The sequence below is a fragment of the Panthera tigris genome, chromosome B1, assembly GCF_018350195.1.
Source record: "Panthera tigris isolate Pti1 chromosome B1, P.tigris_Pti1_mat1.1, whole genome shotgun sequence".
Lineage (NCBI taxonomy): Eukaryota > Metazoa > Chordata > Mammalia > Carnivora > Felidae > Panthera > Panthera tigris.
Window position 1 is genome coordinate 55,529,610 of NC_056663.1, and position 15,958 is coordinate 55,545,567.

Genomic DNA, 15,958 nt, shown 5'->3' on the forward strand with positions numbered 1-15,958 from the left:
GCTTCTGGTCAACAGTTAGCTACTGGTCGTTAAGTTTTTGGGGAGTCAAAAGTTACACATGAGTTTTCAACTGCACAGCGTGTTGGCATCACTAACCCCTGTGTTGTTTGAGGGCCAACTGTATTTTCTTCTCAAGAATATGCACTCAATCAATATTTATTATAACAAACAAAATGTCTGACAGAACTTTTAAGTGTGAACATCTGCTTTCTGGTTATGTGATGTGGCATGTGGAATAAAATACATTTAAATATCTTAAAAAACATATCTTTTAGAAATAATGGTTATTTCAGTATTATTATTTTGAGGACCCTAATAGGCAGGGTGGGGCAACCACAGAATCTGGGGGAAGATCTCCCCTCCAGATCTACATCCTTCCTTCCTTCCTTCCTCCTTCCTTCCTTCCTTCCTTCCTTCCTTCCTTCCTTCCTTCCTTCCTCCACACCCTCCCTTCCTATTCAACAACTATTTATTGAGTAGAAACCATTTACATGTCACTTTTCTAGGCTCTGGGAATATAACAGTGAATAACAACCACAAAAATCTCTGTCGTTAGGAATGGAGCGAAGGCAATCAATATACATACTAAATATCTAAATTAGATGGTATGTTTGAAGGTGATAAATGTGGTAGAAAGAAGATAAAACAGGCTAGGGCAATATGGAATGCTGGTATGTGGCAAGGTAAATAGCATGGCCCTAGGAGGCTCTCAGGAGCCTGGAGGTCAACTTAATATTATTTCTGCTAATTAGTAGAGAGATCCCCAAACTATTTCAAGTTATTCTTCACCAAGCGCCCTATAAGCATCCATCTTCACCTAGGTAAGTCTTGTAATGGGTTTTAATCTTTATCTAAATGGTGTTTCCCCATAGATGTCTTTGACAGAGGAGACCAACGTTGCTGTGTCCAACCTATTTCTTCTATCACCTCTGCAGGTATTTTAGTATTAAGGTCTCAGTGATTTTCTTCAATCAAATTCAGAATCAGGTTGATTTACAAGTTTCTTGACCAACAAGGAGTCCCAAGGTGACCCAAAGAGAATGAGTCTGTTAAATTAACTGTCAACTTTCCCTTCAAATTTCCTTTCAGCTCTTATCCAGCTGTTCTAGCTTAGGGTGAAAGCAGCATGACTAATTTTTCATCTAAGGCTTGTGCCTACATTTCAATTTCCAGGGATCAAACAAACAGACTCTTAATGGGAAATTGAAATTCAGGTATAATCCCAAAGTGAAAAATGAACCAAGAAACTGTGTGGCTCCGCCTGTTTTTTTCATTTTGGATGATGTGTCAAGACACTGATAGAGGAAAATAAAAAAAGATAGTGATCCTGAGCTTGAATCATTTCTTATCCATCAGGCCTACAGGAAATGAAATGCTTTAATGAGAAAAAGTGGGTTTCTCTCTACTTTCTCTCTCCTTTTTTTTTCCTGTTAGATTCATATGAACAATCAGAGGCTTGATAATTGGCATTTAGGAATTGCTTTGGTTCATAAATAAATTAGGTCTTTTGCTGACTTCCTTGAGTATTCAGCACCATATAGGTCAAATTCAGTTTGCAGGAATCTCACTGTTGCTGATGAAACTCTAAATTGCTATGTCCTTGGACAAGGTACTTTTAATTAAAAGCTCAGAGGAGTCTCTGGCCATAGGAGCACTGAAACATTCCTGTTGATCACGATGGCTGGGCAGTCATTTGTGTAGGTGTGTGTGGATCGGGTGATGTGGTGGGGTGTTAGTTGCTGGTCATTTCCTGTTTTAAATCCTACACACTTTCAATTGATTCCCCTCCCCCCTTCCACATTTTTTGCTAATGGAGATTTGCTGCTTCTAGCTGAAATCCTACACAGTAGTCAATAGCAAATCATTCTTTCTGAGGCAGCTATTGTAAAGCAGTTTTTACTGGCTTTAGCTCCAAGGCCAGGGATATATTTACAATAAAATTGATTTAGTGAAATCTGGAAGAATAGGAAGGAGCACACTATGTGCACACCAAGAACTTTTTAGAAACTCATTTTTTTTTTCAGGTTGGCAATTTATCCCTTATCTACTACTGGACTTTATATCTGACTTCGTTGTGAAATAAAACACAAAATAGTCGGGCTCGAACTGAGCCCCATTCATAGTTTGAATGACTCTTAGTTCGTTCATGTTTCTAATAGTTCAAGTGCGATGTGACAGAGAGGCTTCTCTCCCTACTCTGAGCCATGTGGTGAGCATTTGAGATGTATCATCTGGATAGTAGTTCTGAGTGTTTGAGAAGGTCCTGTGTAAACTTGGGGGATTATATATTTAGGGCTCTAGGCCAGTGCCAGAAGTTTAAATGGGAACTGGCATTATAAATCCTAGAAAATGTCAGGGCACTTACACTTGAACTGTATTCTCGGGCGGAATAATTTTCTTTCCTCAGTTCTTAACAGTTCTATAATAATTGTTAAACTCTGTGTGTGTGTGTGTGTGTGTGTGTGTATGTGTGTGTGTTTATTTTAATCTTGCTGTAGTTAGAGGTAGTGTTTTTGAATACTTTTTCTTTCAGTGTTTACTCTGTGACTGTAACTACACTAAAGCAGAACATCTAAACTAAACAAACCTCTAAACTTTTTTGAACCTTAAGTGAGATTGCAGTTGGTGTTATCTAAAATGTCCATTTTCATGCAGTTTTCTGGTTACTTCTTGGTCCTCAGCAGTGGTTAAAGTAGAATTCAAGGCTCTCACTGTAAAATATTGTAGAAGAGAACTCTAGACTTTGTTCGTTGAAAACTAAATAGAAGCAAATCACACACTCCCTCTGAAGGAGGTCAATTCCCCAGGCCTTGCTGGTCCCCAGAAGGCCACTGTCAGTATGTGTACTCACTAAGGAGAGGGGGCAGCCAGTTCACATTGACCTCGCAGTGGGAGTCCAGGAACGTTAAGACTTCTCCTCTTGCCATAGATGCCCCCAAGAGTCGGGTCCGGATGAGCCCTTCCCTTTTCTTGGTGCGAACGATCCTTACTTTGGAAAATCGGGCCATATATTCTTCTAATTTATCCTTCAAGTGTTCTAGGAAGGAAGCAGAGGATGCAAAGAAAGAACACAAAACATTAATTGCAACAGAATTACTCATGGGTGTTTATGCATTAAGCCTATGTGAATGGCGAATCCAAGCTTACATCCATTTTTCTTCTCTCTTCATCTCAAGGGGAGATATTAATAAGATTTTATGCCTAGAGGTTTTTCTACTTTATATTTTCCATAAAGGTTCATAAACTGCAAATACTGCTCTTTGTTTGAACACTGTAGAAGACACTGACGCACCAGAGCTGTACCATATGATTACTGTTGGCCAGCTGCCACCATGCTTAATCATGGCCATCACTGTCCAAGATGGGCATTGGCCCTCTGGTTCCTGCTGTGTAAAGTCAGAAGAGGATTCCAGCATATGCGCTCTTTTCAACAAGAGGGCTCTTTCCAGCAAAGCCACGCCTGGTTTCTGTGTTTTGAAAATAATGAATGTAAAACCACAAGAAAAAAATTATATCCTTCAAGTCAATAAGAACCAAACAGATTTTTTCCTCCCACCGGGTAATAGCCAACTAGTTAGGAAGTTCAGCATCTGGCTTCTGATTTGAAGTGTAAAACTGATTGACTTGCTGTTAAAATTAGATGTGAAGAGGGGAAGGCAGATAGATACTCCATAATCATTTTGAACTGAGCTATTGAAGGTTAGAAAACAAAAAAATTTTTAAATGTGTCTTTGCCTAATTAAAAACAAACTCTGGGAACAAAATCGAATTGGGTAGCATATTTACAGAGAAAAAACCCCATCTCTTACTGTCTGTGATAAAATGCATCAATATCTTCGATCTTTAATGCCAAATAAGTGTGCTTGGTATTTTTCTGTGGAATATGTACTCATATAATTTATATCTTGTGCTTTTCACTCTCTCATACCTACAACATCAGGAGGGCTTCACTGGAGTTTCTAACAGGTACCGTCTAATGTTCATAGACACAAAATCTTAGTATGCAGTGTGTTCTATAGTTCCACTTTCAAACTTTCTCCGCGTGTGTGCAATCAAAGGCAATATTATTAAGTCTCCTCCTATGATCTGTAGCAATAGGAATTCATATAAGGATTTATGATTCCCTTCCCTGTGATTCAATTTAACAGATGTCAGAATTACTCATATTGGAGTTTCTCCATACCTAAGAGTTTATTCTTATTTCTTCTTCTTAATGTAGCATTTAAAAAAAAATCTCAATTTCCTTTTTTTCAACTGCCCCATAACTATGTTTTACAAATGGATCAAGTAAAAAAATACTTAGCTTTCTAATTTTTCTTATTCAAGAATACTGGTGGGGTCTTTCCCAAGATTGTTTTAGCACAAAATGGGTTCCCCCTCTATTTTGTTCTTCCTGTACCGAACAGACTACAGAAAGCAAAGATTACAGATTTGGAGTCAGAATGGACCTAAGTGGGAAGTCTGTACCGGTGAAACATATGAACAGGTCATGTAAATTCTCTTAGTGTAAATTTCTTCACCCATAAAATACATGGAATTGGGGGATTTTTTCCTCTTAGAGTGTGGTGAAGGGTTAGGCTTTTGGTTAGACACCAGACAGTGCTCATTCAACAAACATCCCCTAAGTCAGTAATGGGAGACCTCATAAGTCCCATGCACTTAAGAAGAGAAACAGCATTTTTAGCTGGGGAAATGTCTTTGAATGTTAAGCCTGAAAAATGAGAAATAGAGAATTTTTATTTATTGGTGAGGTTTTGATAATTCATCACCTTTTATTTATTGAAAATTTATTTTTTTAATGTTTTTATTTATTTTTGCGATAGAGAGAGACAGAGCATGAGCAGGGGAGGGTCAGAGAGAGAGGGAAACACAGAATCCCAAGCAGGCTCCAGGCTCTGAGTGGTCAGCACAGAGCCCGATGCAAGGCTCAAACTCCCAGACTGTGAGATCGTGACCTGAGCCAAAGTTGGATGCCCAACCAGTTGAGCCACCCAGGTGCCCCTATTTATTGAAAATTTAAAGAATGAGCGGTTTTGACCAGCGATAAGTGAACACATATAACTTCATAGCAGTATCACTGTTTCTCAACCAAAAGTCTGGCTCTAAAGTGTCTCTGTCTCTTTAAGATGGGTGTGCTATGCAAAAGCCATAGCTTCTGCCCTTCCTCTCTTTACTGACTCCTCTCCTGCTCTCCTCTGTGCAAGCTGCAAAGAAAGATTCCAATGGACTATACAATATGACGCTGCCTGTGAATAAGATTGGAGCTTACTATTACTATTTTCCTGTTAGGAAAATAAAGTAGATGGGGCGCCTGGGTGGCGCAGTCGGTTGAGCGTCCGACTTCAGCCAGGTCACGATCTCGCGGTCCGTGAGTTCGAGCCCCGCGTCAGGCTCTGGGCTGATGGCTCGGAGCCTGGAGCCTGTTTCCGATTCTGTGTCTCCCTCTCTCTCTGCCCCTCCCCCGTTCATGCTCTGTCTCTCTCTCTGTCCCAAAAATAAATAAAAAAAAAAAAAAAAAAAAAAAAAAAAGATTGTTAAAAAAAAAAAAGGAAAATAAAGTAGAGACCTGCCACCCAGTCATGCAATCAAAGGCAATGAATAAGAGGAAAGTGATCAATACTAGAGCTCTGTACATGTCAGTCTTGAAAGACTTGCATTCGGTCAGGGTTTCCCCTGTAATAAACATTTAAGAAGATGCCATATTCAGGGTACCTGGGTGGCTCAGTCAGGTAAGTGGTTGACTCTTGATCTCGGCTCAGGTTATGATCTCATGGTTCGTGAGATCGAGTCCCATGTCAGGCTCTGCACTGGGATTCTGTCTCTCTGCCCCTCTCTATCTGGCACTCTATCTCTCTCAAAATAAATAAATGAACATTAAAAAAAGGAAGATGTCATATTCTCATTACTGTAACTTATTCAGGCACTGAAATCCTTCTGTATCTCCAATGTACAAACAAGTGTCATTCTATAAGTTTATTGGTAAATCGGTCGTTTGGACCACAGAAACATACTCTCTCACGGAAACAGTGTCACAACAGCCACTGGTGATGGAAAATAGATCGTGAACATTTGTGAAACCCACCAAAACAGTGTTTGTTTGTTTGTTTGTTTGTTTGTTTAAGCTTCACTGTTCTTTTGTCAAGTGCTGCTGCCAGTACGATCTCCCTCTTGGCAGTCTGGGGTGCAGTTATTTCTTCCCTCCCTGACCCTAATGGGGACTCTTGGGGGAGAGGAGGATTAATTCTCTGTAGCTCATAAGAGGAAATGGCTCTAGAAGACAGTCGATTCCCAGGTGGTCTAACTCCAGAACCAAAGGGTTGTTGACTACCTGGGAGTGGTTGTCCCGATTTCAGGTTTAGATTTCCAAACTTTTCAGTTTATACAAAATTCTCTGAAACTCAAGTGGAGACTATCTCTACATGTTTCCTTTCCCTCTATGCACATTATCTGATTCTGTGTGTTTTTCTTTGATCAAAGCCCATTTTAACATACTAAAAGAATTGTATGGTGCAAGTTCACTAAGCACAAAAGGTTTGACCCCAAATGGAGTCCCCTAATTATTCAAATCAATTCTTTTAGTTTGAACTTTTCAGTAATCATCAGGTTGCTTTGCCTTGGAATAATGATCTGGTTGACTGCCCTTGTGAAGGGTCCCTTCTCTTTTAGTTGTAATTCCTAATTACCCATAACTCACAATGAAGACAGGTATCATCAGTCTAATTAGTAAATTAGACTCTCGTGCAATGGAGTTATTGGGCATGGTGCAGATGGCTTTAAATTAAAAACGTTTTCTATTTCTTTTGTATGAGCAATTTTTAGATTCATTTCCAAAATATTATTAAAATGATTTTCAACATGATTTTATATGATTTTAATTCAAGCACAGTATCTTTGAAGATTTCCTTTGGACCTCTTTACTTTTATTTAACGACAAGAGCATTTATGGTATTTTTATAAAACAGGCAGATTTCTTTAGCAACAATGAGGCATTTGTAGAACCTTTAACATTTTTTTTTGTCCATGGCTATAAGGTTACTAGTTAAAGTCTACTGGATGGTATCACAATGACCTGGACAAGTGAACACAAACAATATCAAACACACCAGTTTTGTCAGGGTTATTGTACTAGTGTGGGGCAATAAGGAATGAAAAGTTGTACGCGGGTGAAATTTTGGTGCCTTGCTACTGTGAATATTGAATTTAGCAGTTTTCTCAATGTATTTTCCTCTTTTTCTAGAGATTTCACATATGTTTCATAAACTTACCTGGAGAATATATCATTCACTTGGATATTTAGTGTTAGAGGTAGCACTAAACACTAAAAAATAACCTTTAATGATTAGCACAGTCAAAAATCGAGTACATGAGTTAGACTTGTTGCTGCCTGGCCACATGCCTTTGGGTGAGTCACTCTACCCTATTTGACCTCATTTTCCTCAGCTATAAGGTGAAGGCAATGTGCCCAGTTGATCCTAAATATTCCTTCTAGGTCTGTGATTCAATGATTTCCCCTGTGAAGTTTTACTTGTAGAGTAGATCTAACCCTGTTGAGTACCCAGTTTTTGTTGTTGTTTTTTTTTTCTCAAAAGCTTCCTGATGGTTGATATTTTGGTGTTTCTTTGGGCTGTGTGTCATTTTTGAAAGCAAGAGTCAAATCAAAATAAAGCTAACACATATCAAAGATTTAGTCAAAAAGTGAACTCCATGGTATTTTCTTTGGTCAATATAGCATCTGTCTAATCTCCTGCAGCTCACTGTCTACAAGACTGTTACTGGTGTCAAAATAATGACTTTGAAGCACTGTAAGTTCATCAAAGATTTAAGTCTGTTCAGTAAGTTATGCTTATTATGTCAGAAAAATATGGTAACAGAGTTGAGACAGCTTTCTAGTCTACCTCTGAGGAATTGTTCCCAAGGGGACAGTCCAGTGACTATTAGCATTATAGTGTGTGGTCAGTGTGTCCCAAGCGGAAGACCCACCAAAGGCCAAGCAAACAGCTGCCCTGTCTCAGCAGCTCACTGAAGCACAGCTACTTGTCCAGCTCCTTCCATATCCTTTGAATTCCCTAATTTACATCCCAAGAGGAGAGCAAGAGAGGCAAGAAGACACTATTTATCTGGCAATAAGGATTTCTATATTTAATTACATACCCATGGAGATGAAATGCCTTTGATGTGTATACTTTGTTGTTGGCATAATATAATAGAGCATGACTTTAAGATCATATAGAATATGGGGGGTACCTGGGTGGCTCAGTTGGTTAAACGTCTGACTTTGGCTCAGGTCATGATCTCACTATTCGTGAGTTTGAGCCCCGCATCGGGCCCTGTGCTGACAGCTCAGAGCCTGGAGGCCGCTTCAGATTCTGTGTCTCCTTCTCTCTTGGCCCCTCCCTTGCTCACACTCTGTCTCTCTCTCTCTCTCAAAAATAAACATAAAAAAATTAAAAAAATCATATAGAATATGGGAATATGTCCTAGTTGTTATGAGTTCTGAAATGTAATAGAATATAAATACACAATAGCATAAATATCTTCCTTTTCCTCATAACAAAATATACTGACTACAACTCTCAGTATTCTGGATAGTTTGAGGTTACATCAGAGTGACAGGGAATACTTCAGAATTGGGGAATATAAGATATTCTTCTATTTTTTTTAATCCACTTGGCATATGTCATGCACATATTTTAACCCAAAGTAACAATGTTCAGAGTAACATAGCAGGGCCTCTAGAGACTCTTTATACTGTGTTTACACGAGAGAAATACAGGCATATCTCAGAGATTTTGGAGTTTGGGTTCCAAACCACCCCACAAAAAAGCAAAATCACAGTAAAGCAAATCAAATAATTTTTTTGTTTGTTTCCCAGTGCATATAAAAATGTTATTTATACTACCCTGTAGCCTATTTAGTATGCAATAGAATTATGTCTAAAAACAATGTATATACATTAACTGAAAGATACTTTCGTGCTAAAAAGTGCTAACCCTTAGTGAGTCATTATTTTTTTGCTGGTGCAAGGTCTTGCCTTGATGCTGATGGCTGCTGACTGATCAGAGTGGTGGTTGCTGAAGGCTGGGGTGGCTGTGGCAATTTCTTTATTGTAAGACAACAGTGAAGTTCGCTGCATCAATTGATTCTTCTTTTCACAACCCATTTCACTGTACTGTGTGATACTGTTGGATAGTATTTTATCCACAGTAGAACTTCATTCAGAATTGGAGTCAGTCCTCTCAAACCCTGCTGCTGCTTTAGCAACTAAGTTTACATAATATTCTAAATGCTTTGTTGCCATTTCAACAATCTTCCCAGCATCTTCACCAGTAGCAGATTCCATCTCAACCACTTTCTTTGCTCATCCATAGAAAAACTCCTATCTGTTCAAGTTTGATCATGAGCTTGCAGCAATTCAGTCCCATCTTCAGCCTCCACGTCTAATTCTAGTTCTCTTGTTATTTCCACAACATGTGCAGTTACTTCCTCCACTTAAATCATGAACTCCTCGAAGTCATCCATGAGAGTTGGAAACTTCTTCCAAACTCTTGCTCATGTTGATATTTTGAACTCTTCCCATGAATCACAAATGTTCTTCATGGCATCTAGAAAGGTGAATCCTTTCCAGCAAGCTTTCAGTTTACTTTGGCCAAATCCATCAGAGGAATCACTGTCTATGACAACTATAGCCTTACAAAATGTATTTCTTAAGTAATAAGGCTCAAAAATCAAAATTGCTCCTTGATCTATGGGCTGCAGAATGGATATTGTGTTAGCAGGTATGAGAACAACATCAATCTCGTTGTCCATCTCCATTGGAGCTCTTGGGTGACCAGGCACACTGTCAACGAGCAGTCATATTTTGGAAGAAATCTTTCTTTCTGAGCAGTAGGTCTCAACAATGGGCTTAAAATATTTAGTAAACCATGTTGAAGGAAATGCACTATCATCCAGGCTTTGTTGTTCCACTTATAGAGCAAAGGCAGAACAGATTTCATGTAATTCTTGAAAGCCTTAGGATTTTCAGAATGGTCAGTGAGCACTGGCTTCAGCTTAAAGTCTCCAGTTGAATTAGCCCCTAACAACAGAGTCAGTCTGTCCTTTGAAGCTTTAAAGCCAGACACTGACTTCTCTCTAGTTATGAAAATCTTAGATGGCATCTTCTTCCAGTAGAAGGTTATTTCATCTGCGCTAAAAATCTGTTGTTCAGTGTGGCCACCTTCATTAACGATCTGAGCGAGATCTTCTGGACAACTGGCTGCAACTTCTACATCAGCACTGGCTGCTTCACCTTGTACTCGTCTGTTAGTGGAGACGGCATCTTGCCTTAACCTCATGAGCCAACTTCTGCTAGCTTCCAACTTTACCTCTGCAGCTCCCTCACCTCTCCCAGCCTTCACAATACCGATGGGAGTTAGGGCCCTGATCTGGACTGGTCTTCTATCCAGACCACTAAAACTTTCTGGGAGTCAGCAATAAGGCTGTTTCTCTTTCTTATCATTTGTGTGTTCACTGTGTATCACTTTTAATTTTCTTCAAGAACTTTTTCTTTGCATCCACAAACTGTGTGATGCAGCCTAGCTTTCAGCTCATCTCGTCTCAGCTTTTACATGCCTTCCTTGCTAAACTCAATCATCTCTAGCTTTTGATTTGAAGTGAGAGACATGTGACTCTTTCACCTGAACACTTAGAAGCCATTGTAGGGTTATTAATTGGCCTAATTTCAATATCGTTGTGTCTCGGGGCGAGGGAGGCCCAAGGGGAGGAAGACAGATGGGGAGATGGCTGGTCGGTGCAGCAGTCAGAAGACACATGTATCTATTAAGTCCACCTTATACGGGCGGGGTTTGTGACATCCCCAAAACAATTACAATAATAACATCAAAGATCACTGATCACAGAGCATTACAATGAACATGATAATAATGAAAAAGTTAGAAATATTATGAGAATTACCAAAATGTGACACTGAGACACAACGTGAACAAATGGTGTTGGAAAAATGGCATTGATAGACTAGCTTGGTGCAGGGCTACCACAAAGCTTCAGTGTGTAAAAACTGCAGTATCTGCAAAGCACAATAAAGTGAAGCCCAATAAAAGGAGGTGTGCCTGTCTACAGATTTTAAGTCTCTCATTGAACTCCAGAAAATGGTCAATTTCTTTATTTTCTGGTTGACCACACTAAACCTGTCCCTTTTGATAGCATTCAAATATAGACATTTTGCATTATCTCTAGAACACAAAAAATTCAACCAAGGAAGCAGTTTGTGAAACCATATTCAATTACCTCTATTATGATTTCAACTGAGTTTTATCTCTGAATGTCCTATTTTCTATTCTTTATAATATGCAAGGCATCTGGAGCCATTTGGGAAATAGCTGGGGACACCAAACTTAAATATATAGACAAAATGTATTCCAGCTCATACGGAAAAAGAAAAGACAGAATTAAAATGTCACCCTTTTGCAACCCCTAATGAACAAATGGATTAAGCCATCAACAGCTGTTAACATCACAAAAGGAGCTACAATCACCTATTTATGTGCCTTCTAATGAAAGAACACATCACTGCCTATAAAGTATTCTTGCCAAAAGGATTAAGTGAATTTGATCATGCCTTTAGATCTAACAACCCGTTTATAGGAAATAAAGGATTACAGAATATGTTAAATGGCACATCAGGGGAATAATCAGCAAAATTCAAACTAGGGGAAGTTCCCCAGGGCAAATGGTTTGCCTTCTTCAACAAATAAACTGAAAGGAAAAAGAAAAGAAATGCGAAGAAAATCCTAAAGATTAAGAGACATTTAAGGGGCGCCTGGGTGGCTCAGTTGGTTGAGCGTCCCACTTCTGCTCAGGTCATGATCTCATGGTCTGTGAGTTCGAGCCCCACGTCAGGCTCTGTGCTGATGGCTTGGAGCCTGGAGCCTGCTTCGGATTCTGTGTCTCCCTCTCTGCCCCTTTCCTGCTCATGTTGTCTCTCTCTGTGTCTCAAAAATGAATAAACGTTAAAAAATTATTTTAAAAAAGAGACATTTAAGAAATACAGTGTACCAACCAGTCACACCAAAAGAATCTAAGATGAGTCCTGATTCTAAGATAGAATTGACAAAATAAAAAGCAGCTTCCGTTGTCTGGGGACTGGTCTGACGCTCATAGCAAGGCCATCTTGTCCTCTGGTGGTAACCATCTCACAGAACATCAACACCCAGCAAGGTAACTCAGAGACCAATATGAAGTGTGACAAAAACAAGATCACTGTGAAACCAACAACATACCAAATATCCCCCTTTCTTGGCTAAAATGGGTGGTGGCTGCTACTTTTGACCAATTATATTTTTATGAAGTTGTGGAAAGAATTTGAGATTTCTTTCCACAAGAGATTCTTTGACTCCATGCAATCACAGGAGAAGAGACCTGGACATCATTTATCACAGGTCTTTTGTGTTTGTTCAGGTTACCTTTTCAAGGATGTTTATACAGCAAAGAGATATGGAAGAGGAGATCCTGTCTCTCCCAGAAACAAAGGGCAGGTTTATTTATAGGCTTGGAAGTAGAGACAGTGTCTCTCTCTGCATGCTTGTTGCCCATTAGAAAAGATTTGAGTTCCCTAAGTTCAACATTCCTTCGCGATAATACGTCCCACCGCTCTTGCATCTGTGCACATCAGCCTTGTCCCTGGGTGACCTGGGGACAAGGGGAACTGGCGCAGGCACCCCGATCATCATGTGGCTTCCTGTGCTGTCGGTACTAAAGTTCATTATCTCTGACCCAGGAATCCAGCGTCTCCTACCTCCATAAGACAGTGGGCGGGCCAACTTGATAACTTGTAGGTAGAGTAAAATCCCGGATTCTTTGCAGTTCTTTACAGGGAGGAGGGAAGGCCACTGATGAAGAGTTCTTAAACATTCCACGGGAGTTTTGGAGTTTTCTGATTAGGGTATGGAGAAAAATCTAGGGAAAGTAGATGGTGCTAAGTACACATGCCAGACTATCCACTTCTGTACCACTTGGGGAATATGAACACTGACTGGAGATTAAATGACATTAAGAGATTATTAATTTTTTTTTAAGTAGGCTCCATGCCCAACATGGGGCTTGAACTCATGAGCCTGAGATCTGGGGTCTAATGCTCTATGGATTGAGCCAGCCAGGAGCCCCCAGACTCTCCACTTCTTGCCGTCCCACAGCCTAGCTCTGCTCAGCTGAGCTCCACATTCCTCCCCGCCAACTTTCCTGTTATTTTTTTCCTCCAGTTGAATCCTTGCAGTATCTGAAAATATCACTGTCTTCACACAAAAGTTTCACAGTGAAAACTAGTGCGCTATGTTTACCTGGAGAATTCTGATACTTTTCAATGAGCTGCTCTTAGAACCCTGTGTTAACACATAGACAATAGGGTTGGGATACACTTCAGGGTGGGGTATTCTCTTGGCAAATCAGGAAAGCCTGGATACTTGGCAAATTCCTTGGGATCCCCTCTTTCTCAATCTTTCTCTCTCTCTTTTTCATGATTTGCTTAAAGAACACTTGAATTTTGTATTTTCAGAATAGCTTTAAATGTGCACCATGTTCAGACTAACACAAAAGAAATAAAATGCCACAACACCTATTCATTCCCCCACTGTGTGGCCCCTTATTGAGTAGTGAACAGGCACAGATCTAGTGCCCAGCGTCCTTCAGGGAAAGCTTCCTTCTTCTCCATGTTTAGGATTGTAAATGAGTTTAAAATCTCCTGTGAAATGCTCTTATATCAAAGATTGTTTGTATACCTTATAAGTCAAAACCCCAAAAGTGAAAAAAAAAAATATAGATGCCGCCATACATAAAAGGATTAAGTACTTTTTCAGAAAACGTACTTTTTTTTAGAAAAAACTGTGTGTGTGAGAGAGAGAGAGACAAGAGATAGCTATCACCAGATAAAATATTTATTTTATTTGTCATCTTTTATATTTAGAGTATATACTTTAGCATGATTTCACAAGGGGGTAAATAATTGATGACTTCATATAAAATATTTTGGCATTTTGGTAATAGACTAAAAACTGCCTATACAAATGTATACATATACAAATACCTACACAAATGTAGCGTATCTGTGATACAGCTTTTACTTCAGTTCACTTATCACAAATTGAATTTGTACATTCATTACTTATGCCAGTTTTGAGAAGGTAATGTATATTTAGCTACAACAGAAATATTTGCATTCTATTTTTCCTTTTCCGCAGTATTTTCTTAAGGTCTATTTAAACACTATTTTGTCAGATGTTGAAAATATTTCTCAATAATCCATGTTTAGATTATATGATATTTTTCTAAGAATTTGATGTTTTTCAAAAGTCATGGTAAATAAAAGACTCTTGTGAATGAAAGTGACAAAATCTGAATATAATTTACAGTTTGTGACTATTCTGTTTACATGAACATAGAATGAAAACTTCGTATTTTCTGTAAGTCAAGCTATACAAAATTTACTGGATTAAAATATTATTTTCTTTATATTATTTCTTCGGGTGCTGTAACTTCTGCTTCAAAGAAGAAAAAAGGTATGAATAAAAACTGGTTAAAACTCAGAGGTCTTTTCTATGTAGTACTATTGCTGAGTATTTTTAACTCACTGCAAATTGATCCATTTCAATACAATGGAAACACCTCTGCTTTTTAATGATTCAGTAGTTTTTCTAGGCTTTAAATACTCTATCTATTGCAAAGAACATGCCATGTAGTTTACAAGTTTGTATTTGCTCCAAACCACCTGATAATTCAGTCTAAATGCTCAAATGTAAAAATCTTGCCATCAGCATTATAAACAGCTACTGGTTCCATATTATGCTATTTGACCCAGAAAATATTTAGGAATTTTCCTGAAGATGGTGTTAAGCTTTAGTTTAATTGTAGAATAATTAAATACTTAATTGTTTAATTAAAACATAGTTTAATTGTAGAAAAAATCACATGATGTAATCTTTTAAGTTAAAAAATTTTTTAAAAACCTCATATAAATCGCATTTGAATAATCAATGTTAACATAAGAGAGCAAATCTCTAGGTGATCTAGATGAACTTAGAGATTTTCAGTTTTTTTTTAAATTGCATTAAAATACACAGAACGTAAAGTTTACTATCTTAACTCTTTTCAAGTGCGCAGCTCAGTCAGTAGGGTTAAATACATCCACATTGTTGTACAGTCTCCGGACTTTTTGACCTTGCAAACTAAAACTCTATACTCATTAAATAACTACCCCTTTCCCTCTCCCAGCACTTGGAAAACCAGCATTCTGCTTTCTGCTTCCATGAGTTTGACAACTCTAGATACCTCGCACTGTGGAATCATGACAATTTGTCTTTTTATCACTGGCTTATTTTACTCAGCATAATGTTCTCAGAGTTTACTCATGTCTTAGCCTATGTTAGAATTTCTTTGGTTTCTAAGGCTGAATATTCCACTGTATGTATATAAACATCAACAGGACTATTAATATGGTGAAGTCACTGCTCCCAGTGAAAGCGAATGCTGTGTGTGTCAGATCAGCATGCTGCATTTTGTTTATCCCTTTATTTGTCAACAGGCATTTGAGTTGTTTACACCTTTCGGTTATTGTGCATTATACTATTATGAACATAGGTATACAAATATCTCTTCAAGATCCTGTTTTTACTTCTTTTGGAAATACGCCCCCAAATGGAATTACTAGATCATACGGTAATCCTATTTAAAATTTTTTGAGATGCCACCATAACAAATCGCATTTTAGTGGAAAGTGGAGGAAAACTTTAGCACAGGTCCGAGAGCTACCTAGAAGTCTTGAGAGCTACAAAAAAATTCCCCCACAGTGACTCTTTCAAATCTACTAAGTACCAAATATTCCATAAAGAAATAAAAGTCTGTGCACTGACAATGATGAATACTTTCAATATAGAAGATAACCCACTATCAAAGGAAGAAAGCATCATAG

At 38.5% G+C, this 15,958-nt stretch overlaps 1 protein-coding gene across 1 annotated transcript in view; it reads right to left on the reverse strand.

Annotated features, from left to right (window-relative positions):
• Positions 1–15,958, reverse strand: part of GALNTL6 (polypeptide N-acetylgalactosaminyltransferase like 6) — a 1,186,276-nt gene that overhangs the window by 219,737 nt on the left and 950,581 nt on the right. The window contains exon 5 of the mRNA XM_007097151.3: positions 2,852–3,037. Coding sequence (XP_007097213.2) covers positions 2,852–3,037 — 186 coding nt within the window. The remainder of the gene's footprint in view (positions 1–2,851; positions 3,038–15,958) is intronic.